Source organism: Cygnus atratus, chromosome 26 (genome assembly GCF_013377495.2).
Source record: "Cygnus atratus isolate AKBS03 ecotype Queensland, Australia chromosome 26, CAtr_DNAZoo_HiC_assembly, whole genome shotgun sequence".
In the NCBI taxonomy this organism is placed as follows: domain Eukaryota; kingdom Metazoa; phylum Chordata; class Aves; order Anseriformes; family Anatidae; genus Cygnus; species Cygnus atratus.
Genome location: NC_066387.1, coordinates 2,175,213 through 2,201,539, shown reverse-complemented (window position 1 = coordinate 2,201,539; position 26,327 = coordinate 2,175,213). Strand labels below are relative to the sequence as shown.

Sequence of the window (26,327 nt, the reverse complement as noted above, 5' to 3'; positions counted from 1 at the left end):
AAGGATTTAAAACACAGTTTTTAATTTAAATATATATATATATATATATATATATATATATATAGGTAAAGCTGTACCAAAGCAAATCTACCCTGGTACAAATCATATTTACTTCCATGGTTTAAAGCAACACCAGGTTATTTAATTACTTTGAGAGAAATTCAAAGTACAACTCTTTCCTCACGGTAATCTGGGATTAAAAAACTAGCAGAGAGACTGTCAGTTTAGAGATCTCTTGCTCACATACTTTCTCCAGCCCCATAGCAACTTTACCTGCATCAGACAGCAGCCTTCACCTTTGGCACTCACAAACAGCCCCGTTGGAATACTGGGTATCTGGGGAAAATCCACAGTTAAGACAGAGACAAGACATGGCTATCAGGACGTAAATGAATATCAATTTTAGCTTAATTCTGTGCAAGAGATCTTTCCAGTTATTAAGGACACTGCACAAGTGAAATGAACATGGCTTGTTCTTTTTCAGCCACCTACATTTAACAGTGGTAGAAACAAGCAGCAGCTCAAAATAAACATCAGTCACTGGCTATGGTGAAAAATACCTTTGAGTGCTGCCTCCTATCACATCAGAACCCAGCCAAGAAACACCAGAAAGTTCCAAGATCTCAGTGTTTAACTCGTACTTTTACCGTTGCTGAACTCACCTGAGTTGTCATTCAGAACTCAGCTCAGATGGATCACTTTAAAAAACCGTCTACATTAACACAAAACCACTTACCACTGCAGTCTGGAGGACTTTCTTATTCATTTTGTTAAGCTCAAATGTCTCCTGGTAGTCTAGATTAGTAGAAGCCAAGGAAATGGTAAGGTTGACTCCTCCAATGTAAGAAAGGATAGCATATTCAGCCAGAGCCTGCAGGGCTACACATGTGTCCTAGGGATCCGAAGAGGGAGATTAGAATAGTGAAGAATACAGGAGCACTCTAAACTTAGAAACAAGCACTATGCTGTACAGTCATCGGCTTTTGGTAGCAGAATCATTATTAATTCATATAGCAGAGGAAATCCCAGGTTTTGTTCACTTTTGCTTTCAAAGGCATCTGTAAGGACAAAGTCTAGATTCCTTTCAAATTATTAATTCCAGAAGGAAGTAGTAAAGAAAACTGGGAAGTTTTTCTTCTTAATGGGAAGCTTCTTCTGGACTCTACACAGAAACTCTGCATTAGCCATTCCTGAACCAATTGATTTCTACAACTGATTATGCATGCGCTGAAGCTACCTTTTTCTAAGACAGCCAACCTGAGTAGACGAGAATCCTCCAAGTGCATTCCTCTGCTGTGAAAGCCATTTTACCACTGGTAGTGCAGAGGCCACATCACCTAGAAGCGTGTATGTCAGAAGGGCATAAGATGTCATTTCCACTTCTGCAGAAACAACTGAAAGAGAGGCAAAGGGATAGGGAAGATGAATTGAACTACCATCTAGAAGTGAGAATCAAGCTAGTCTAGACATAGTTCTATGAATATCCGTTAACTAAAAATAATTAGAGGAAACACAGAAATAATAATGAAGTTTAACAATGCATCCAAGATTCACCAGCTTCTAATTCCAACATAACCTCTTTCCTTTCCACTATAGATGACCTTTTTACCTGATTTTATCCCACATGTAATTTCTCTCCCACTCCAGACCTACTTTGCTATTGCCCTTACTGTATACCTGTCCCGGACATTTTCATACAATATCTGATTAAATCCTCCCTGAACACTAGAACACCTGTATCATTATTAGAAAAGACAATGGCTTTAAGTGAATTGAAAATTATAGCACCATACATTGTTGTTGTGGCTTTGATAGTTAAAGTCTAGGAAAACAGTGCTGAAACGCTAGTGACTGCCAGGAAAAGATGGGTACATCATCCCTATGTCCATTTGAAAATACAAAGCTAAACAACTCTAAAATTAAATGTATTTGACTTCTCTCAGATTTATACTTCAAATGATTCCTCCCTGATGGAATACCCTATGGCTCTCACTCCTCTGTTATTCACGGTATTATTCTCTGTGTCTATGAAACTGGAGCAAAAAATGGTGAAATAGCTGGGACTGAAAAGCCAGCCCTGCCTCAGCCACATCTAGCTCTGTCTCTCATTTGCACTTAACCAACTCTTTCAGAATAAAGCTACCTGTCTCTATCAGCTCTCATTCCTGAATGGCCCTTCATATGGACCCTGTCTTGACTGACTGCCATTTTCAGAACATCCTGGTAAAACAAGATTTCTTTAGGGACCAAAACAGGGAGGAAAAGCATGGGAAGTTTTGAAGTGTATTTTATAAACAATTCACTAGAACAAATGCAGTCAGTGACCTGCTATTGCAGTCCATTGCCTTATTTTTGCTTTTGCAGTACAGGTACCTGATTGGGAGAGACCATCGTTAAATCCCATGAAGGTATCTTCATCAGTAACAAGACTTCCCGTCAAACTCCAGTGTGTAAAGCCATCTAGAAAAATAGGACAGTGGAATATGTATGATATTACAGGAGAACTGAAGATCAGCTTCTGTGTATGGGAAGAATCAAGCTTTCCTATTGCACTGACCAACTGATTCATGCCCTGAACTGCACTGTACCTCCATTTAGACAAACATTCTCTGGGCAAGAGGCCGCAGGCTCTTGCTCCCTTTGCAATTGCAAAGATGGCTCAATGTGATTCTTGAATATTAGATTAAAATAGAGCATCGAAGAATGCGATGTATTACTAGACAAACTGTGACATATTGACTGGAAAACCACTGCAGAGCTTCTGACATACTTGCCTTCCTTCAGCATCAGCTGCATGCATAGAACTAAGGTACTCAGCCCATCTCTCCTGAGAATCTGGAAAACTCTTGCATTACAAGGTCAAACTGTGCTGTGAGAAAGACCTTGTCTCACAAGCTCTATCCTCTCCAATAACTCAAATATATCATTCAAGCTGCAAGGGCTATTTGTTTATCCCCACAAGAGAGCTGCCAATTTAAGAACTTGCCAGGTTGGCCCCAGGTGCACAGTACCTTGTGTAATAGCCATGCTGTTCATTTTCCGCAGCGTCACAGCAGCAGAGGGGCTGTGCAGCAGTGTCAGGGCATAAGCAATCAAGGCGGTAGTGTAGGGGTCTTCTGCTGAATATAAGTTGGACTCTAAGAAGTGTTTTGCTTTGTCAACAGCTGTTCTTTCTTCCTATATTTAAGGGAAAGAGCCCAGACATATTACCAGCCTCTATAGTTCTGTTAACCCCGGCAGGCAGCTAAGTACCACGCAGCCACTTGCTCACTCCCCTGCAGTGGGATGGGGAAGAGAATCAGAAAGGTGTAAGTGAAAAAACTTGTGTGTTGAGAAAAAGACAGCTTAACAGGTAAAGTAAAAGCTGCACGCACAAGCAAAGCAAAATAAGGAATTTATTCACTACTTGCCATCGACAGGCAGATTAGTTAGAATCACTGTTTCTCACACCTGTGTGTCCATTAAAAAACAACTAGGGAAGAAGCATTTTGCTCTGTGTAGAATGAACTAACACTTTCCCTAAGAAAAGCCATGCATCACAAATTTAAAACTAGAACCAAACAGCACAGCAAGAATAATTTAGACAAACACTGAGCTGAATTTATTCCCCTTAAAGCTGAGAAAATTTCATGCCTCTGCAAGGCAGCAGATGAACAGAGCAGAAGCAAGCTCTCCACTGTATGTTTGATTGTGTTCCTGACACTCTGGAGCGTCTAGCAGACGCCAGAGGATAATAAAGGCCAAGGTTCCCAGGGGTCCCTGCAGCCAACAAACATGTTTTATTAACTCCCTCAATGACCTCACCATGTAGGAACGTGGCTCTGATAATTTATAGAAACAATTTAATTGGACCTGATGTAATTTGGTTTCCTTTGATTTCCCTGTGGCACTAACCTTCTCCTTCCTCATTTCCTAGCTAAGATCATTAGTACCACTTGCAAATCTCCTCTAGAAAAACCGTTAGATCCACATAAACTGCACTTCCAGCAAATAAAAACGCTAGGACTGTCCTGATGCACAGCAGCCCAAAGAGAACATCACATCACTTCTCAGAGGGGGACACTGCTGACAGGGAGGCAGAAAGTTATTCTGTGCGCATTTAAGGATTTTTAATTTTAATTTTTAATAAGGTTGAGGGCCTTCCACTCCAACAAAAACTGGGAGGAGTGTGTGTTTGTCTGCAATGACAGCCTGGTCTCACTACAGGGATGCCATCGGAAGTGCAGAGATTATCACAGGGTTTCTGAGTATATACTGCTGTTTGCACTGGCTGTTTAAGCCACCATAAGCTCACTGAGTGTTCCCTGAGTCCGTTTATTTGAATACAGATCACCAAAACCTGCTGTAACATACACTACAACTCCTGTTTTCATCTTCCAGTTCTACCTGTACAGCTCTACTCATCCACCATCACTCTTTCCCCAGCTGTTGAAGAGCAAGGGGACAACTGTATTCATGACCTGTTCAGTGCATCTCCAGGAGGACATTCTTGCAGTCATAGTTAGTAGGAATGTTTAACTAAATTATTAGCTGAGCATACCCAGTCTACAGAATTTGCAAGCAGGCAGAAATACAACAGAGGAAAGAAGCACTGTTTTTACCAGGAGTTTTAAGAAAGAACCTCTAAAAAGCAAGTTGTACTGGAAGTGATTTTTTCCTTACTTCAAAAATTATGCAGTGGAATTGCACATTCCTATGTAGCAATTATTTTTTTCTGTAGTATTCCTGTTCTCCCTGATTACAGAGAGAAACATTTTTCTCCAGAGAAATGTACAATTTCTCCCAAAACTGCAGATTACAGTATCTTTGGAGAGCTGCACTCCGGTAATCTAATAGCAGTAGCAGTTTGGCCTCTGCACCAAAGGCAGACTGAAAAAGTTTTCTGGATCCCCTAAGCCAGCAGCTCTAGTTAAGCTCCTATCTGCACAAAGCTAGCTAGTTACAACTTCTTTTGAGTATATCTATCTAAGCTACTAGTATCTACACAGCCTGCAGTCACACCTTCAAATTACAAGGCTGAAAATGTTATTTGCAGCCATTTCCCAGGGAGGTTGGGGCATGGTGTTGTAGGAAAGAGCTTTGCTGTGGTAGAATAAACCCTGAGCTGATGTCTGAAGGCTAGGAGATCACCTTAAACAACTTTGGAATACACTCCTTACTTTGGAAGAATCTCAAGGCTTTCAAACAGCCTCAGTTACCTGAATGCTACCATTCTAATGAGCAAAGAACCTCTGAAAGTGAACAGCCACAAAAAAAAAAAAGAAATCGAACACAAGATCTGTTTTAACTAGGTTTCTGTTACCTCAGAAGTTACACCCGTTTCCAAAAGAGATGCAACCACATAAGCCGTCAGAGAGATCTTACCATGGATTCCACCCTGGAGAGCAAAAAGACAAAACCACTAGATGAAATCTGGAGAAAAGACTTGAAGCAAGACAGATATTCATAGCCCAATATTCATATAAGGGAACGTCATCCCTTCCTGCTTTGATAAGATCTCTAAAAACACAACTATTGCATAATTTTGTATCTGTATAGTTTTTACCTGAATGTCCTTATTCAGTATCCTGCCCATAGCAGGAAAAGAGCCATCTTCTTTCTGATGCTGGATGATCCAGTCTTTGGCAGCTGTTAGCTCCTTCGGGTCAATGAAAATAAACCCACGAGACTGTGCAAAGGACTTGAGGACAAAAGCTGTTAGCCTGTAAAAACACATTTACCATTTTTGTTAAGAAAACAAATTTTGAATAACACATTACCAGGAAAACAACATTCCTAGAAAGCATAAATTTTGAAAATCTTGGGAGGGAAACACTAAATATTGTTAAAAAAAATGTAATGGTAAATAAAGGCTCCCAAACTCAGTTCAGTCTTCTAGACAATATCAGGGTTAAGGGTCAACAAATTAAATTAAAAAGTATTACTGGAAGATATGCTTGTCATAGTTATGTTATGCTCAAATACAGTTACTTTTTATAGGTGCTCAGCTGCTATCCTACTAATTAAAGCTTTTAAGTTACGAGACGATATCTTTATAAATATGGAAATATTTGTAAAGAAAAGAATAAATTTTCCAATTTTGTTACAGTCTTAATTAAAAAAAAGAAACCCACTGATAAATCTGAGGTGGTGTTAGATTTTATACAGAATTAAGACTTAGGAAAGCAATAGAAGTGTTTTTGGAATTCTAAACCTCTGACATGCAACTAGTGCGAACTCTGGCCAGCTTTGGGAGACTGAATCATTCAGTTTACAAGCCTCTGAGGAATGGGAGGGTAGAAGGCATGCTGCCTGGCAGAGGATTTTTCAAGTGTTAAGTAATTCTGTGTCACCGTATTTTACATCTAGGGACTAAGAGATGCCAGGTCTGAGATAAAAGTTTACTATCTTCAAAACAGTGAGGCAACAGCATCACAGAACTGGTACTTCCGCTCAGATGAGTTCATGAAGAAAATCAGTTTAAAGCAAAATACAGAACAGATGGAGAAGCCAAATAACAGGACAAATAAATGAATGAAGACAAAAATCTGCTAGATCTGAGACTCTATAGTCCACAGCCATACTGATGTGTGGAAACACAACCTTAAAGGCCATGGTTTCCTAAGGGGGACATTAGTGAGATGAGCTGATCTCCCAGTTGCACAATTTCTGGTTCTCATATTGTTTCTCTCTGAAAGACTCTGCACTTCCAATTCTCAGGACACAAATCCATACCATTCCATTTCATCCATGAGGGGATATAAAACACTTAGAAGAATGCTTTCTTTCTTTTTTTTTTTTCTTCTTTCTTCTCCCTTCTACCCGCTAGAAGTCTCCAATACTTCTAGAGACAGTAAGTTCCTCCGTACACGCTTCAAGAGAAGCTCCATTCTCTAGTGGAATTAGATGCTTTAAGTGCTACTGCGATTCCTGTAGACCAGACATGACCCACAACTATAGCTTCAGTGCCTAAAGCCCAGACACATTAGCAGATGTGACTATCTTAACCTCCCATGAGTCTTGAAGCAATTATAGTACACCTACAAGTGTAGTATGAACACAGCAGCATTGAAACAGTAAGCCTATAGTCACTGAGTATTATTTCTATTCTTCCCTGTACAATACCGTGATGGGAGTTGGAAAACTACTCTTTTTTCCTTGCCAATTGTGTATTTTTCCTGTTTAGCAAACACTGAATTTTCTAACTCTGTTTTAAATAGCAACTCACCACATACTCCCCGAGGAATCCCTCTCGCCAAAAGCGCTGTATGAACCATCTTGTCTCTTGTAGGTCAGCTGGCGCTGGTAGCCTGGAAGTCAAAAAAGAATTGTGGGAGTCCAAAATCCTCACACAGAGAAAAACAAGTATTTAAAGTGAATGAAGACTCAGACCATCTGGCACTAGCATAAGGGATTCTGCTGCCCGAGGCAACCTCTTATTTTGCTGTGTTTGATAGAGCCGGCTCTGTGTACGTACACTGAAGCTTATTCAGAAATCCGTTCAGGCTAGCATCTGTAAGGCTACATATACCTCTTGAAGACAAATGAATGGAACATTATTTCTCTAGCTCTTAGTCTCTTACTGAGCAGCACGTGTTAAAAAAAAAGAATGTTTCTAAAACGCTCAATATAAAAATCAACTCCTGCATTTTAGACTCTAGAAATGTTAAACATTTGATACCCCTCTGCAAGATGCAATATTAAAATAATGATTTTTATTTAAGCATACCGCCACCTTCCTTCTTTTTTACTGAGAGCACCATGGAGATGAGGAGCTTTTTGCCTTAATGATACAACTTGATTCAGATTTTTCTCCAAAGCTGGTGCTTGGGACAACTTAAGGTAACATGACAGCAACAGCTGAGTGCTTAGTGCCGAAATTCCAAAGGGGATGGAGGCATAAGAACTCTTACATATCTTTCTTGAACCATGTGTGAGATGTGATGGATGATGTGTGATCTTAGTGTATATGTACACTACTAGGCCTGTCTTGCAAGGCCTATTTTAGACAACAAGTTCAACAAAAAAGTTGAATGCTGGAGATTCTACCTGAAAGTCTTTTGAGACTGAAAATAAAGATAGTCAAAATGCTCTTCCTATCAGGAAAAGAATTTGCTTCTCAAACCTACTTGTCTTATAACCATGAACTGTTATTAGTATGCTAATAAAGCATACCAAGTCTCTATATTGAGGAATACTCGATACGCAATTTGACAAAGCCAGATGCAACCAAACCCTTCAAAATGGGTGTTTCTGATAAGGAGATACGTCAAACCTGCAAGAAGACTGGGTCAGAGAAATTTAGTGCCTGCTTAATTCTCTGATACATGAATAGACTTTTTCTTTCACACTGCATGACATTTTTATGGGAATGGATTACTTTTTCATTTCCAGAGACAAAGTTTCTTTGTTGACCTCTCCAGATACAGGCAGTTCCACAGTCTCTGAATAAGGGCTGCTCATGACTCCTACGCCTTTTTCTGTTGCTCTGTAGCCTTTTGATGTTCATAGGGAACACAGATAGAATGGTTTGAAAAATGGACAAAAGGAGGAACAAAACCCTAGATATTAATGATGCTCTGGCAGTAAAAACATCTTTGTCTAGGGGTTGGGGAATGTATACAAGCATGGGACAGAAAGCACAAGTAACATTTTTTTAGTTGTTTTTCCAAATAGCTGTTGTATTGAATTAGGTTGCTTTTTATCTACACAGTCTGCAGGTACAATTTACTACTAACAAAGCTTTTCCTTCTTAAATTTTTCTGAAGCATTCACTTCCAGTATGTTTGATGGACAAATAAAGTATTAGTATTTTATAATAGTCTTATGATTTTCTCTGTTCTGTTATTCTAATGTTCACTTTGTGTTGAGTTACGCTTCATTGTTCTTACATATATTCTTCTTTGCTTGCTAGGTTGAGTGGCACAGACGTTATGTCTGCTTGCTCTTTTGAAATCTTCTATTTTCTAAACACTCCTCTAGATGCTTGGACTCACTGGAGAGGTTCACCTTTCTAGTTTTCACCTGTTCACCTGCTTTTGTGGAACTGCATTGCGGGAAAGTAGAAAAATTACTGACTAGCTTAGCTCAGGTCACTATTAAAAATTAGGGGATATGTGGGAATTGTTGGGTATCAGTATGTTATGTGATGGGTGACTAAGTGATGAAAAAGTTCTCTGTCCTGGTACATTACAAATGCCTTCTAGACTGAACAAACAGACTCTCCCATCTAAACCTTATACTTGGCAGGGCTCCAATAAACGTAGAAAGGTTTAAAACTCTTGAGGATTTCTGCTGTAAGGGCTAATTAACAGGCAGAGGTTGGAGCCAAAAACCTCTAAGGTTTGCAGATTCATAAAAAGAAACAAAATCAAATAATATTTAAAAGGAAAAACTGACACAGAGTATTAAAAAAATCCCTTTGAATTACTGCTATCAGCAAGCACAACAAGTTACAAATGAAAACAATTGTAGCCAGACAAAGAAAGCAGCACTAGACTTTTGCTGCTGAAAACAAAAAATAAATTACATATTACATTTATAATTTCATAGGAGAACTGCCTAACCCTGTCACCTCTGATTTCATGACATGACTATTGTCTGACTCACTTGCAAGACAGCTATGTCCCTTTGGGTCATTCTTGGTTTAATTAATGATCTCCAAATTCTTACTTGTCCTGAGAACTGTATTTACTTACAGATTATTTTGCAAGTGGCGCTTCCCAAACAAATGCTGAGAAAAACAGTGCATAAGAAGATAGATTGCTTTGAGATGCTTAAAGAGAGGACAGGGCACTGAAAGGACAGAAAAAAAGTCTTCATTGCATGGCTCTAGGATAACTACTTTGCAGACTAACTTCTGATTCTGGGTATACTGTAACTGAGAAAATATGATAAACTGGAGAAAGTTTAGATAAGATCTATGTGGTAATTAAAGAACTAGAAAGATAATTTACATATTTAGTTCTTTTTGCCTTTTTCCTAGATTTTGACTAAATTTAGTTTTCTGTGATTTTCTGAAATTTGTAAACACAGACATAAGTTACCTAAATATATGCATGTGTGTGTGTATACATAAGTATGTATAAATTAAAAAACACACAATAAGCATGTAAACCACGAGTTATTGAAGGGAAATACAGGCTACGTATCAAGGAAAACCATTTCGCCATCAAAATCTGTTAACCTGTGAGACTGTCCTGCAAGAAATGATGAATTGCCATTACTTGGGATACTCTTCATTAAAAAGGACAATGTGATACTAACAAAACTCTCTTCTAACTTGTAAGCTTTTTCTCCTTCTATAAACTTTAATGAGTTACCTTGAACAAGGTAATCAGTAGCTTCACTCTCCACCTCATGACTGAGTTGCTTGGTTTTCTGCAGATATTTCAGGACAAAAACATTAGGAGCAAAATGGATCATGTTCTGCTCTCCACATCCAAATGGTAATCGCAAAAGATTGTCCAAGTTGTTTAATGTAGGACCCATCACATCTCCTGTTTGAAAAAGAGGTGATAGTTTCAGTATCAAGGAATTATGTTTTGCTTCTTTTTGATGCCTTATGATTAAAAACCACCTGACTACACTAATTTCTGCCAGCTACACATAGCTTAAATAAACTGTATCATAAATTGGAAGTCCTTCAAATGTTTAGTCTTATCCCTTCAAGCTCTTGCTGGAATAAAGGAGAAATTTCACATTTCAGAGTTCGACCGTTATCTGTGACTACGGGATTTAGACTAGATTAGAATGCAGTTAGTACAATATGTGGTTATGATGATTATGAAATGAATACTATGAATTATAATAGACAGGACATCTGCAAAGCCCTTTGATGGTATCAACTTTAACTCACTGTCATCTCAAACAGTCAAATGACCGAGGAAAGAAAAAATCCCTGTCTCACATTTAAGCAGCATATACCTTTGTAAACTGCCTATGACTACTTTATCTGGCCCATATTACTCAAATACTGAGTCAGAAGCAAATAACAGCTGGAAGTATCTCTTCGTATTTGATAACTGGTACCTAATGATACCTCCTCATATTTGATACCTATTATTGAAGCCGTAGCTCTTTCTGATCCTGGAATTATGTTGTGGGGAACTCCAAGAGTAAATGCTTCATTGTGATTTTCATCAGTCTCTTCTTTTCTCCAAATTTTAAACTCTCCCATTGACCCCCAGCCTGTGGAAAAGCCAATGTACTTCACCTCGAACTGTTTGGGGACTGTCCACTCCACAATAATAGATTCATTTAGCACCCGAGTACCATGGCCAACCTGAAAGGAAAAAAAAACAACAGTTCCAAGTACCCATGCATGTGAAGTCTGCCTGCCTTGGACCCAGTAACCTATGAGATAACTCCACAGACTTAATCTCCAAGCCTTTCAGCAGACTTAACACTGAAAACACTGAAGACTGAGGTCCCGAGGGCATGAAGTGTCAAGCAAACATGTTCCGATTAAAACAGTCTGATCAAGACTTAATACAGAAAAAGCAAAAGGAACGAGGCTTTCTCCTTCTACAACATACCTAATGAAAAAATACCATGTGTGCTCCAACTCTAGTTAAGGAAGCAAGAAACTTCCAGACATAGATAAATTCAGTACCTGAACAATTCCATTTTTCCAGCTGATCCAGAAGCTGCGGAATTCATCCCAGGACAGAATACCAGCTGTGTCTCTGCTGACCACTGGCTCACCCATTTTGCTGATGGAAATCCATGTTTTAGTATTTTGATGTCCACCAATAACAATCTCAGTCATCTCTGCCATGTCATGTGGACCAGAGGACAGGGCCAGGTGAGCATCATTGTGAGCTTTCACAGCAATATCAAAGTGTGTCATCTGGGCAGGTTTCTGCATGTACTGGTACTCATATTTATTAGGTGTAGAAATGTGAATTTTCTCTAGTCAGAAAAATAATGGAATGTTTTAAGAATTAGAGTTCAGCTCACGTATTTAAAAAAAACAACCCATAGCTAACTACTAAAATTTAAACAAACAGGCCTATCCTAAGTATACACTCTTCCCCCCCCCCCCCCCCCCCGCCTGACTTCTCTTAAACTATTAAAAAAAAAAAAGTGGATTTTTCTTCCTATCCTCTACTTCTGTCCACTTGCACTATAGTAGCTTCTTCAGTTGAAACTGCTCAGCTATTTCTTGTGAAGTTTGCAAGTGATTTTTCAGTTCTAATCTAGTGGTCAAAAGCATCTCTGTTTAGCTAGCGGAGCCAACTTTGAGCTATCCAAATTTCCGACAGAAAGGACATACTGATTCCAGAACTGAACTTTAAAACATCAACTGAAAATATAGTACAGCCACAGTTACTGTCCACAGTGCTGAATACTTAAACTGTTTCATAAAGTAAAGGAATTTAATTGCCATTTCCAGAAATCACTTGGGCAGTTAGAGCAAATTTATAATTAGCCAGCCAGGTAAGAAAGACTCTTTATTCAGAAGTTCTTCCTACACACCATAACTCATCAATCATAGACAAATGGCAACAAAGATTTTTTTTTTCTTCCATGGGATGAAGCCACATGTTTCTATACGTAACTAAAATCAAACAAACTTAATTTTATCTCATTTAAATCATGAACTTACCATTTGGGCAGAAGAACACACTATAGGTGTACTCTCTGGACAGTCCCTCTGGCTATATAAAGACAGAAATCCATACATAAAAATACAGTGTTTGGATTAGCAGTGACAGCTATTCAGTTTTACTTACAAAACACATAATATTCTGATGCTGTACAGCATTTTGTATCCTTTAGAGAAAAAGTATTACACTGTATGCTGTTAGCTGCATATATGCTAACCACTATCATGCTGTGATGCAAGATTCAATATTTCTTAGACTAAAAGAGCAAGCATACTCAATACAATTTCTATCCCTTTTTGTTCTGAGCAGTATTGAGGATTCACTAGCATGAACTCAGAACTAAATGGGCCCTTCTTGTACTTGTACCACAAAAATTATTTCCAATCATGTAAATATACACCTTACGATTCTCGTAAACCTACTCATGTTTGGTATCATACTTTCATGATTTGCCCAAACTTTTATCACTTTTTTTCTGAATTATTACAAATTCCTGTTTTTCTTACCTCAATAATAACACTACTGCGAACATAATCCACTCCAATTGGGGTCCTTTTGTCCACATAACTGTCCTCTGAGTGCTTGCCATTCTTTAAAGTTTGCATCCCATCTTGACAGCAATTAGTTCCACCATAAGCAAAAGCTTTTGCTAAGAAACAGAAAGAAAAAAAAAGCAGAGATTTCCAGATATATTGATCTACGAGAGTCCAAAGCATCGATCTAAACTAATTAGATACAGTTGACTAACAACACATCCAATGTTTTGTAATTACTGATCTATTTGCTAAGTATCTGGACAGTCACGTCCAAAATTGCATAAATACTTGGACAGTCACAGGCAACAGAGAAACTCTTCCCTAGTTTCCTGCGCTGTACAAGTTTTATCATTTAGGATTATTTCCTTTAAAGATGTACAGAATTTGTTATTCCTTATTTAAAAATTTACACTGATCTCTTCAGGGAGATGTAATAAATCCAAACCATAAGCAACCACACATCACACATCAGAAAAAACTAATGACTAGGGAATCTTCTGAAGCCTGCTCATACGGACTCTTCAGTGCATAACAGTTACAGAACCAGTTTGTAAGAAATAAGTGAGGTTGAAAAGCTAAGTTGGTAGCAAGTGAAATAATGATTTCACTTTCAGGTACTAGGGAAAAAAGAATGCTCTTCTGAAAGAGGAGTAAGAAGAAACACTTTTAAAACTCCTTCAAGCAGCAAGCTATTTTTTATCTGTGTACTACCAGTGATGTTGCTCAGTCCAAGCTCGTTGAAGGACAAAACAATAGAGGTGGGTTTAGCTTCCCCGGGGGCAACGCACTTCTTTCTCGTCAGATGATGTTTCCCAGGATGCCCAACAAACTTTATGCCTTTTGGAACTGAAATCTTCACATGAACCTAGGAAAATTTTGAATGCCATTTATTGCAAACGTCATCTGCAAAACCAACAGATGTGTGAAAAATCTGAAAACTACAAAAACTATAATAAAAACCATAGTATGCACAGATTATTCTTCAAACCTTCTAGTGTTATATTTGACTGACAGCATTACTTTCAGCTCAGCAATTCTACAAGTAGTTCAGATACTACTTGAGCTAAGCAGATAATGTGTTTGAGAAGAAAACATCTGGAGAGAGCATTTATTGAAAAAAAGTTATTTCAAAGCAAACTGCTTTCAGCAGCTAACTATGAAGGAAATTCTCTGTGGTTCAACATGAGCTTTCTAATCATCTTCCCTACATTTATCAATATATTGATTTCTGAAGCATTGCAAGACTACTACAGCTCTTTCAAGCTACAGTAAATAAAGCAATGACTTTTATTAGTGATGAAAAGCAATATTTATCTTCAAAGCATTTATGCTGAACTTATCATTCTGTTATCCTTGTATCTTTTCTACTGTAATTTGTAGATCGCTTATGAAATTGTAGTTTCTTATCAAACTTTCCTATCTTAGCAACCAGAACAAAGAGGGCTGTTACCTCTACGCAGACAGCTAAGTAATTATAAACAGTCAATGGGATTTTGGTCTGTTCTCCCCGGATGACATGGTATGGCAGTGTAAAATCAATGAAGAAAGGTTTAAACGTCTTCAGTTCTGTTTGACTGGCAATGCCCAACCCCTTCTCTTCAGACAGACCCACAGCTTCAGTTATCCACGTAGTGATGGAGTCTGGCACTTCCACATGCAGCTCTGCTTCTTCTCCTGATGCATTACTGCCAAAGAGAACATGGAATAACATGGGTCGATCAGGTTAATGAAATGCATTTGAATAAAGCTAAAGCACACAGAGCCAAATATTTTGGGGATTTCCCTCCAGATCCAAACTCACAGCATAGCATCAGTATCTGCTTTGAGCAACAGCTTATAAAAGGCTCAAAGTTTTCTTGCTAAGTATCAGGATTTTTGAGAACTATGCGCATTTATAAGGAGCAGAACAGTACCTAGTGGTTTCTGTATAACACAGAGTCTAACAAGTTCTTACTGGATGAAAAGCTTTACAGGCATTTACACCCTATTATAGAGGGTCACTTTTCTTACAGGTAAGTATCTGCAGTAAAAAAAAAAAAAAAAAAGAATCCTGGATAAAAACAATTCAGCAATAATTTATTTCACATTTAGTGAAATAAAAGTAGTTTTTGTTGGAACCTACTATCCTTGTATACATTGCCACATTACAGCCTGTGCTTGAACATAAAGGCAAATAAAATTTTTTCCAGGCACTAAGTTCAGCAACTGCTTTCCTAGAGGAGCATATTTTGATTCAGAAACATCTTAGTCGTTGGTTTTTGGAATGTCTGACTCAGAAAATTTCCAAAAATATAATTTTCTTCTAGTGAGGATTGAAACTAATTATTAAAAATCAAATTTCTGTTTTGAGCATTCAGCTTTACTGTGCGTACCACAACAGGATACCATAAACTGATACACTCTTCCATGCTTTGTAATAATAGAAATTCATTTTAGTTCTGCAGACTTTGCAACTTCTCTCCTGCAAAGAAACTTTGGCCTTGCTTGGAACAGAAAACATTTAGTCTAAAGCAAGAACAAAAGCTATTTCATGCCTCAACTGGCAGGATGATTGGTGCAGTTATGAGTACACCCTAAGGTTGTTTTCTCTCAAGTCCTTATTTATTCCCCTGAGCTCGATACACATGCTGCTAGCTTCATAATCTTTTGCAAGCTACATGCATTGTAGTTGGCATGGAAAGTAAGAAAGCAAGATCTTCAGACTAAGCTCTGCAGCATAACACACTGCCTTTCAGTGCTGCAATACCTGCTGATTCACATCCAGAACAAACTGAAGAATTGTATTTTTCGCCACTTTTCAACTATGACAGCTATTCAGATTTTAGGCACCAACCATGTATCTTCACTTTTACCATCTAAATCAACTGTTTGTAACTGTTAATGAGCCTAAGCTACTGCAACTATTAGTAAACTGGCAGCGTATTATGTACTGGTCTTTGTATTGATATTACAACAGAAAAAAGATTAAAACAAATAGTTTGATTAAAAAACTACAGATCACTGACCAAACCTACCATGCCTGTTCAAAGGCATAATCTCCAAACACTCTGGCCAATGAATATAGCTCCCCACTACAGAGGAAGAGCCTATGAAATGCACGTGGCTCAACAGCAACAAGTTACTTGAACTTCTCTTAAGCGCACCAGTTTCTTTATATTTAGGTCCTCATCCTAACCAGAGTTAGGTAGCCAGTACTTGCAAGAAACTTCAGCCCTGACAAGAAAGCAGAATGGTGTCCTAGCTCCAGAACTGGCAGCATTCCAGTCTGTTTAACTGGACAATTTGTTGCAGCTGATGTTCTTTCCACTGGGATTTCAGCCCATAACCAGCATTATTTTCACACATGAGGGCACTTACTCTTCTGGGCGGGGGGCCAAAGTACACACACATTTCCAGCCATTAGACCCTCCAGCCAGGCTCTAGGAGTTTTTAGAATTGGTTTGGGAAGTTGACATTAGGCTTTTGTTTCTATTTTGAGGATTGTATATTGTAATTATAAATGGTAGAAGCAAAAAACCAATTTCTTCAAGACAGTGGAAATCAAACAATGTTTAGCTTAGTTGTTTCAATAAAGTGGAGAAAATGTAATCTGCAACTTTTTATTCCACACACTCCCATTTATAATTGACTGCCCAAGCTTGCTGAGGCCCAAAAAGGCACTTCTGGAATTCTCTGTGTATTTCTACAAAGCATATTTCATGCTCAATTGAACAGATTTGAATACACTTGCTACAAGTTCTTGTCAAATTTAATTTCTAATCATTTACTGAGAATGAAGTTTACTGCTCCTTTTCTTCCCTCAAGATGCTCCTCCACTTGACACATCATGGCGAGTTGGACACACAGGGTACAATATACCTCTATCATGACTACAATTTGAAGTGAATACGCTTCAAGACCAGATGAAATGTTACAAAGAAAGATTATTGATTAAAGTGGTAATGAAGAAAAGCAACAACAACAAAGATCAGAGACTGCCAATGTAGCTCCAGTAGATTTTAAAGAGCTCCGTTTTCTGCAGCTGAAGAGGATACAATCCAAAGGATATAATTAAGGCAATTCCCTGTCCATACCTGACATTAAGGCAGTGCCATATCCATGTTTCAGGAAAGAAGGTTCTTTTCCTCTTCTCTGCTCTGCTAGAAGAAGAAATAAGCCTTTGGCAGTGAATTCTTCATAAGACAGTTAGTTTTAACATGAACTGATGAATCAGTGTTACCAACTGAGTGCAGCTCCCATGACCAACCAAAACTCCAGCTAGCACAGACTGACAATAAAGTGATGCATCATTCATAACACAAGTTAAATGGTCTTTCCAATTCCTCTCATTGTACACACACACATCAAACAGTCTGGAGACATAAATAATCTGAAAAACCTAAAAGTTTTGTGATCCAAATTCTTTCACCAAGCAAAATCAAAGGGAACAGGTACAGCATGTGACTTCCCATGACATCACCATTTGGCCTTACTAATAGCAGTTACTACAATCACTGTTTTATATTCCCCTCCCTTTCTTTAACTTGGAATTATCTTGATCTCTAATATTTTCAGAATTCGTTCTATTTTTCTACCCGAGATGCTTCATTATCTATTTCTTAAATGATCTTTAAAAGTTACTCTAAGAAAAGCTAGCAGTTGGTTCAAAATACAAAGGCAAAGCATATCCTCAGTGTGCAGCATTAGCTGTAGTACCTCATGACTTTTTCTTCATGCAGTCCCTCATTTTATTTATTTTGAGCAACACCTGAGTAGCATGCAACTCTGAAATGAGGGCTAGCATGCAAATACTGACAAGCAGTACCTAATTCATAGAAAGTAGCAACTAGTTCATAGAAAACCAAGATACACAAAGTTTCAAAGAATATTACTTTGCATTTTTCCAGAATTAATTTAAATTTAACAAAGCTTTTGTTAGGTCTATCAAGACAACTGAAGATGGTTTCCCCTCCCCACCACCACCTTGAGGAAACTATGCTATTTTCTGGAGGCAGAGGAGTATGAAACAGCTGAGAATATAGGGAGGGAAAAAAAAAGACGAAAAAAGGTAACAGGTATCATAGACAATATGCATTACAAACAAACGTTACCTTGGTGCCACTCTAGAATGCATTGTAGCCACCAGTGTCCCAGTATGTGGCTGAAAAGCTGGGACAGCCTCATCTGTATACATGCCTCCATTCTGTCTGTGGTTTAAGCTGACTATATCAGTCATTACAACCAAGCCAGTTTCCTAGATAATAAAAATGAAGACCACAAAAAAAAAAAAAAAAAAAAAAGAGAGAGAGAAAGAGAGAATTATGTACCAATAAAAGCTTTTCTGAAAAGAAAATCCCCCCAACCCTAATCTGACGTCCATGGGGTAACGTTCAATTCAAACCTGAGGATTTCTTAAAACACTTCATGGAAAATAAAAATTATTGATAATGAGAAAATATGTAGGTACTTTGTAAGCAGGATTTTATTTATTTATTTTTACAAGAAAGCTCATATGCTTGGAAAATGCATTTCACCAATATCTAACATTACTGGGCATGTGTCTAAATGTCAGGCAACTACAGGTAAAAAAGTATTACACATTTTCCCCCTTGAATGTTACTCTACAGCTTTTTGCCCTTCTTAAAAGTTTCCAGTGTGTTCTGCTGTAGCTAGCAGGCAGCTCACACGTCAGACATCCCCAATTCTGCCCTACAAGAAATGCCAAGCAAAATGGAAATTGTCTGCACAGCCTCACAGTAAAAATACAGAATTCACAAGAAAGCTGTCTGCCAGTTCTGTTCCCTAAATGCACTTATTCATAAGAGACAGCAGCTCCCAGACACCAAAGGGAGTATGGGCTTTGTTATCTTTCACGTACACATCCAACTATTACAAATCAGGTACACAGCAATGCATAAAGAGCAGCTATTAACATATGGCTCCTTTCCCAGGAGTTTATGCCACTCAGTAAGAAAAAAACACATCAGAACAAAACCCCTAACAGATCAGGGAGAGGAGAAAAAGCAGCGACTCCTGCAGCAGCTGGTATTAAAGGAGGATTTAGAGTTTATGATCAAGCAATTGAGACACTAGGGGAACACATGGGAGACTATGGGGTTTAAGACAACACAATACAGCAGTTTAGCTAAAAATGCCGAAAGAACAAAGGGAGTGGAAAGAGAGGATCCAAAGGAAGCAAAAATTGTTATTATTAGAAGCTGCATGAACTAAAAATGGAAAGAGCATAAAACACGAGACCTGTAACACTGCTTTTCTTAGAGGCCAGTCTGTCTTTAAGAATGGTCACTATGGAAAGCCTATATAGAGAATATAAAACATATAGCAAGTACAGCATGGCCTTCCACATGACATATCCTCACAGTTTCTAGCAGTCAGAGAAAAGAGATCACATGTTGCAGTGTACATAAATCCAAGAGGCAGGACATCAGCAGAGTCTGAAAGGGCAGATGGACTCCGCTGTGCAACTGCAGGAAGGTAAGAGACAGGCCAACACAGAACTTTTCAAATAGATCACTCACAGCTAAAGATAATTTTAATAAAAAATAAAGCAAGAAGCTAATGGAAACATAATAACATGCCTTTGAAAACCTTCAGAAGACTGAACTAGTTTTAGCTTAAAGGATTGCATTGTTAGCAATGAAGCAATGAATTAGTGCGTGAATACATTAAACAAAAGGAGAACTAATTAACTCATTTTAAATGCCCAACTTGCAAGTCAAAGCAAATACACAGCACAGATCAAGGGAAATAAGATATTTAAGATCTGGTCAAATTTAACTATTGAAAGACACCAAACTAACCGAAATGAGTATATGCCTTTTGAGTAGCAATCTGATCAAGAATACAAAGAAAATGCTACTGATCTTTCACACAGACAGCCACAGCAGCTGCCAGAACTGGGGCAGAAAGGAAGCTAAAAGGATTTTAAAAAGATAGGCTAAAAGGGGAAAGACTAGAAGGAAAGACTCATGTTCTACCTTCATTTCCAAACTAACTGCAAAGAGACCTGTAAGTTCACCTATAAGTGGAGAAACTTTCTGGTCCCCTGTCTCTTTCCAGAGCCCCAGCACTGATTCTTTCACCAAACAGGACATCTGGCCCTCTCCTCAAGATTGGCCAAAAATCAAAGCACATTTCTCCAATATCTTTGCTGGAACAGTTTACTCTTTGTTCTTGGAAATTACTTTTAAGACTACCCCCTTGGAGAAACCACTTCTGATGTGAAAAAAGAATAGAACTAAAAAATGAACTATGGAGCTAAAAATTATCATGCAAAATTATGCTGCAAACATGAAAATAATAAGACACTCCAGAGAGATGTGAGGCTGATTCTTCCTACTGTAAATGCGAAGCGAGCATCCTTGGTGATGTCCCAGTGCCAGGGAAAGACAGAAGATCTACGACGTCTACGGGAGGACATGCCTGGCCACCAGAAGTGCCCTTCCTCCTTTGGAGCTCCAAAAGCATCAGATACATCGTACTCTGCAAGTTCTTGAAACACCTGTAAAGAAAACGAAGAGTCCTTAGGTAGAAAGGCTACTTACTAAAAGAAGAGTGCAGATACCAGCACTAAGAGAGAAAGCGTCAGTGCCTTAACCTTCTTTTTACCTGACTGGCTGTCAGCTGAAAACCTGTCTTCAGCAAGTAGACGCTCTTATCCACTGTGGCAATGCAAACACAGCTTGATTTTGCAGCTCTGACCCTGATGTTCACAACATCACCAGGTTTGGTCTCATTTGCTGAAAGAGTCACTGCAACCTAGGAATTTAATATTAAACCCCATCATCTCAACTCCTGCTCAACAGACAAAACTACAAAGAACAACGAGACACCATCCCTTCCTCTCCATTAGCTACGTTACCAATACCTGATTTTCAAAGGAGGACTTCACAGGGAACTGCAGGCTGTCTGTGACCCCTTCTCCATTCTCCCTGACGTAATACACCAGAAGACGGCCCAAGGGAGCCATGTTATGAGTTACTGAGAAACGGAGGAATGTCATGCAGACTTCAACCTCTGCTGCAGGGGTACCAGTAGGTGCTAAAATATAAATTGTAATAAATCTATTTAAAATAAATAAAAGAGGGCATCTATTGACACAGAACACTGCTAAGAGAAAAAGTATAAATGAGAGCTTGCATTTCGGATGCTAACTACCTGTTCCTGGGAAATGTGCAACGTCAATGTTCTTCTCAAAGGGAAAGGTCTCTCTCTTGCTCCTCTGCTGGGTGATGTTGCTGGGCTGCAGCCCTGAAAGGACAATGTTGCCTCGCGATGCCACTTCGTAATGTAGAGTGAAGTTGCAAGGGCAGGTGGACTTCACTGCAATCCAAGCCTCCTCTCCTACCTGCACTCAGAGAGAGAAGCAGAAGATCTGGTCTGTTACAAGGCGTGCTTTTCATTTACAAAATATGGAAATCTATTTGTGTTCCCAGTCCAAAAGAGACGTGACCCCTCTTCTAAGAAATGTACGCACTGAAAAGAATATTACATTAGCACTGTTTCCACGGACTTTCTTCACAATAAAAAGGGGCCTGTGTTCAGCTCGTCACTCCCTACAAGTCTAACAGGAGAATGGGCTGGGGGGTTGTATGCATTAATGAAAACAATAAAGGAATCTCTGGAATCCTGAAAGTTAAGCCTTTTGGCACAGAGCAGCTGTCAGAATTGGTTGAATTTTAGACACCCCTTCAGTTGTCTAGCCCAAAACAGAAAGAGATGTGTTGGGGGTGGGAAGAGATGTGTTTGATAGTCTTTGCTGTTTAATTGAGATTGTACATGGTGATTACTTTCACATGGCAAATACTAATTCAAACAAAACCAGTGTGGCCTAAAATTACTGGGAATAGATCTGAGGGAAAATGCATTCAAATTACACAAGTCTTGATATTAATTTGAGTCTGGCACTCAGGGAGCTGTCAAACATACAAATAAACAAGAAAGCAAGCTTCTTTTTTGTGGGTAAACACATTTGATGCTTGCAAAAGGCTTCAGAGCAGCAAACCAACATCCTGCCCTTTTTCTGCACTGAAGTCCAATACCCAGAAGTGCTTAGTACTGAATCCCCTGGAGATAAAATCCCAAATAATGCCAATCCCAACGGAATAGATGTCAGTGCTCTGTCAGGGTATTAGGAATGGGTAGTGTCTGAGCAACACGCAGCCGACTTTCCTAGAAACACAAACTTCTTACTTCTGGGTTATGAAGACTTGTGTTAAATAGGATTTCTTCATCAACTTCCACTCCTGACCCTCCTGCCCTTTAAAGCATAACAATGGCCCCCTAAGACCATTAAGACTAAATACAAATGTTAAATTCCAATGACATATTTTGAAAAACCTTTCTTCAGCACTAACAGCGTTATTTTGCCAGAATAGACATATGGTACAAACCAAAATGGCAAGGACTTGAATACAAGGAGCTGGCAATGGTTAAATACAGTCAGAATGCCACAGAGTCCAAGTACCTCGTGACATTAAATATTTGAAGTATTAAGAATTCCCCAGTGGAAATGATGAAACAATTCGTTAAAAAATGAATGTAGCTAATTGGAACACCCAGTAAGAGCTGGCAAAGCAGGGAAACAGTTCCCACATCAGCTGGTCATCCAACTCCTAGCTTTCCCACAGAAGAATTAGTTCTAATCAGGTTATAATAAGAACAATGTGTTCAGATTAGCAGCGTATAATCTCCTTTCCATACCTCAGGAAACTTGTAAAAGATTAATTAGCCATTAAACTACCATGAAATGCAGCGATAAAAAAATGCTCTTTTTTGGATACCACGAGTCTAAAACCAACCTGACAGATCTGCTGATAATAGAAAACTATGCACAAGTATTGCCAAAACCCACAATTTTTTCACAAAGCAATATGCGGTCCCTTAGAGACATGCCTCTTCTCTGGTAGAGAGCAAACCCTAAACAACTCTTTGTAAAACAGAATGCAACAGAAATCATGGCTAAACCAGATCTTCCACTGGACAAAGATCATGACAATTTCTATACAGAAGGACCACATTTTCAGAGAGGCTCCTACAAAAACTACACAAGAAAACAAGGCAACTATGCATAGCTTCAGAACTGGAAGACTAAACATTTTCAGCAGAGATTTAAACCAGAAGTTCTAGAGAAGCTACATAGCCCTAATCTGGATCTTTACTAATAAAGCTACTTACTCCCTCTGGTTTCACTTCCAATCTTTCAGCATTTTGTGACTTGAACTAAAGCATGTCATTTGCACAAACAATTCATGTGAACATTACTGGAGGTGAACAGAATGTACATTCAAATACAAAAAACTTAAATGCCAAATCCCATATCAAACTGTCTCCCCTGTTCCCACAACATGAGAGAAAATGAGATGCTGTACAAAGCACCACAAGAACTTTGCTTGGAATCATGTGCAGCCCACATTGAACAATTATTTGGTGTGGGAAGTGCAGCTACAACTGCACTTTTGTAGTGGAAACAGTAACAGTCCAGGACCCCAGAAAAGGCTGGGAAGATTTAATTAGACCAAAGTGCATAAAGCCAAACAATGCAGTTGTTGCCATGATGGAATATGAAGCCAACATACCTGGAAAGGTTTATCTGGTGCTTGGAGCTGGATGTGACACTTGCTGGGTGAGTACCAGCTACTGATGGACAAGTAGTTTGGCAGATACTGATCTCCAGATGGTTTCCCATCAATCGCTGTCACTCTGGTCTTAACAAAAGTTATATCTGAATGTTATTCATGCATAGCAAGCTCAATTCTTACTCTCTTCTTACCCTTTATCCCCCACCTCCCATATTTTCCATCTCTTCATCTCTACTGTCATCTTCACATGGCAACAGCACTCTCAAAATATTGGACACTTCAACTTTGGAGAAGTATGTTTTCATGATGGTTAGAAACATCAGTTCAATTAGCAGTAAGAAAAAAAGAAGCAAGTGTTGCCACACTTAAATCAATAAGTTGAAGGTAAAAGGCACCGATTTCCTGTTTGTAGCAATGACTTATAAAGTGCGGGTTTGACAAGATTAGTTACATTAAAGCCTACTAATCCTATAAAGAGCTTTCACCTACCTCCAGCCAGACATATTGGGCAGCTGTAGGAATGGAGGGGATTTCAAACTCCACGAGGCCATCTCTTGATACCAGTTCACTTGTATAAACATTGTCCTTTGGTGTGAGTTCGGCTTTAATTCGAATAGTGACTCTGTTGGCTGGACTTCCATCAGGGTAAGTGACTTCTACCTACACAGTGTTTCATTTATAAAACAATGTTTTACATTATTGGCAATTCTGGTCAACAATAAAAACAGCAGGTGGGAAGAACACACCAGGATATGGTGTAACATCCTAGGATCAGGTCTGTATAACCTTACATCAACCACATGTCAGTATCTCTATTTTTAATCTTACCTTTCCTTTGTAAGGCAGTCCAGGTTTGAACTGTTTTCTAGTATCCTTGGAGTACTTGATATCGATTAGCTGTTTCTGAACAGGTGTTGAGTCATCAAATGTAACCTGCTTGCTCCCATCTGAGCTGGTCACTGTGGCCCAGATATTGACTGTGCCTCGAAAATGTTCCGGAACATCAGCTGGCATCATGTCTTTCACACACACATCGAAAACAGCAGAGCCATCAATCTACCAAGCGTGTTGGGGAACGGAAACATAAGTTTGCATATACATTCAAAAAGGGTCTAGAAGCCAAGTCTAAAGCGTAGACACTTGACAGGAATTTGCAGCAGTATTTTTAAAGGATGTGAAGTGGAGGGAACTAATGGGGGCAGGGGAAAGAAAAGCAAGTTTGTATTTTCCTCCCTCAACCATAATCTGAACTACCTCTGTCCCAGTCTCTCTCTGTCATGTTCTCCCTCAGCCCCATATACTCTAAAACAAGATTAACACTACACCAACAAATTCTCTTTCCCCAAACAATAACATATAGTGTAAAAACATGTAATATGTTTGCTATGCTGGACCCAACTATTGCATTTATTTTCTGGTCTCCCATCAGTGACATAAAAAAGAGCCATAGTATTAACTTCAAAGAGTACAGATCAGGCATTTTATTGCAGCTGACTCAATGGTCTCCCTCACCTGGGTGGTCTTGAGGACAGGGTGTCCCACTTCATGCCTGTAATACCCTACACCATTTATAGTCATATTGACAATTAACTTTCCTGTCACTGGTTTTCCAAATGTATATCTGAAATGGAAAGAAGATAATGAATAACTTCCAGCTGTTTTCTGTTTCCCTGATTATATTAAGGCTAGTACCATGTGACTTGCACATCTAGAAAACAGAAAAAACATCACAAAGTTTTCCAACTTGTCATTTTTAACATGTTTTATGAAGGCTCTTACATAGGAAAGCTTCTGATGACAACCAGAAATCATCTGTGAAGTCTGCAGCAGAGGAGTTCTGAGCTCCAGTGACTGCACCATGCTGTGCGTGTACTACAAGCTATAGTAATGGAGCTTTATTTGGAATACATTCCTACCTGGCATGGACGGTCCCTTTTTCACATTTTGAAAGGTCGCGAATGTAGCGAGGTGGCTCAATCAGCAACTCAAACTTTGGTAACACTACGACGAAAGGAAATACAACAGTCTTTTCAACATCTTACTGTCCAGATTATAGCAAAGACATACACAGCTCTAACAAGATCACTGCTGATGATCAGATGAGGGCGGTGTAGCTAACGCAACAGGGGCAGGACAGCACTGAATGGAGAATAGATCAATAAGAACTGCAAACCAAGACCATCTTGTCAAGACCTTTGTGATGTATCCTCAGAATTTTACTTTTCAGAGCAATCTCTGTTCCAGGATTTGAGCCCAAGCTTTTCTTAGATATAAGGTAAAGAGGACAAGTCGCTACTGCCTCCTCCACAATGCACCATAAAAGCAGCTGAGATGTTAGTAGCTGCCAGTGTCTACCAAAGCTTGCGTGATCAGGTCATAAAACACAGATGGTGTGCTGGGTGGAACAATGCCCACCCTTCATCATACAGGGGGATTTTGAGACCAAGAAAAGGCTAGCAAAAAAGGAACTGAGAATTCCAAGGAGGGCTCAGGGAAAGGAAGGAAAGCATTGACAGAACTAAAGCATCTTTACAGTTTTCCAAAGCCACATGAAATCCTTGTTAAATAAACGGATGGTGCAATATGACACTCCATTTCAGGTCATTTTTGTAGTGTGGAGG

At 38.9% G+C, this 26,327-nt stretch overlaps 1 protein-coding gene across 6 annotated transcripts in view; it reads right to left on the bottom strand.

The window, feature by feature from the left end:
* CPAMD8 (C3 and PZP like alpha-2-macroglobulin domain containing 8) overlaps positions 1 to 26,327 on the bottom strand; it is a 54,044-nt gene that overhangs the window by 20,611 nt on the left and 7,106 nt on the right. For 3 of the 6 annotated variants that reach the window (XM_050715669.1, XM_050715671.1, XM_035567770.2), the window contains exons 9-34: positions 25,623 to 25,707; positions 25,219 to 25,327; positions 24,535 to 24,762; positions 24,196 to 24,366; positions 23,704 to 23,832; positions 21,284 to 21,473; positions 20,994 to 21,166; positions 20,735 to 20,884; positions 20,466 to 20,627; positions 18,217 to 18,359; positions 17,200 to 17,262; positions 14,577 to 14,811; positions 13,838 to 13,991; positions 13,097 to 13,239; positions 12,590 to 12,641; positions 11,594 to 11,892; positions 11,038 to 11,263; positions 10,302 to 10,478; positions 7,208 to 7,289; positions 5,546 to 5,702; positions 5,303 to 5,377; positions 3,012 to 3,177; positions 2,374 to 2,460; positions 1,258 to 1,394; positions 737 to 892; positions 274 to 336 (exon numbers count right to left, since the gene is read on the bottom strand). In XM_050715669.1, coding sequence (XP_050571626.1) covers positions 274 to 336; positions 737 to 892; positions 1,258 to 1,394; positions 2,374 to 2,460; positions 3,012 to 3,177; positions 5,303 to 5,377; positions 5,546 to 5,702; positions 7,208 to 7,289; positions 10,302 to 10,478; positions 11,038 to 11,263; positions 11,594 to 11,892; positions 12,590 to 12,641; positions 13,097 to 13,239; positions 13,838 to 13,991; positions 14,577 to 14,811; positions 17,200 to 17,262; positions 18,217 to 18,359; positions 20,466 to 20,627; positions 20,735 to 20,884; positions 20,994 to 21,166; positions 21,284 to 21,473; positions 23,704 to 23,832; positions 24,196 to 24,366; positions 24,535 to 24,762; positions 25,219 to 25,327; positions 25,623 to 25,707 — 3,812 coding nt within the window. Of the gene's footprint in view, positions 1 to 273; positions 337 to 736; positions 893 to 1,257; positions 1,395 to 2,373; positions 2,461 to 3,011; positions 3,178 to 5,302; positions 5,378 to 5,545; positions 5,703 to 7,207; positions 7,290 to 10,301; positions 10,479 to 11,037; positions 11,264 to 11,593; positions 11,893 to 12,589; positions 12,642 to 13,096; positions 13,240 to 13,837; positions 13,992 to 14,576; positions 14,812 to 17,199; positions 17,266 to 18,216; positions 18,360 to 20,465; positions 20,628 to 20,734; positions 20,885 to 20,993; positions 21,167 to 21,283; positions 21,474 to 23,703; positions 23,833 to 24,195; positions 24,367 to 24,534; positions 24,763 to 25,218; positions 25,328 to 25,622; positions 25,708 to 26,327 lie in introns of all 6 variants that reach the window. The other 3 variants (XM_050715668.1, XM_050715667.1, XM_050715670.1) reach the window with 1 other exon arrangement.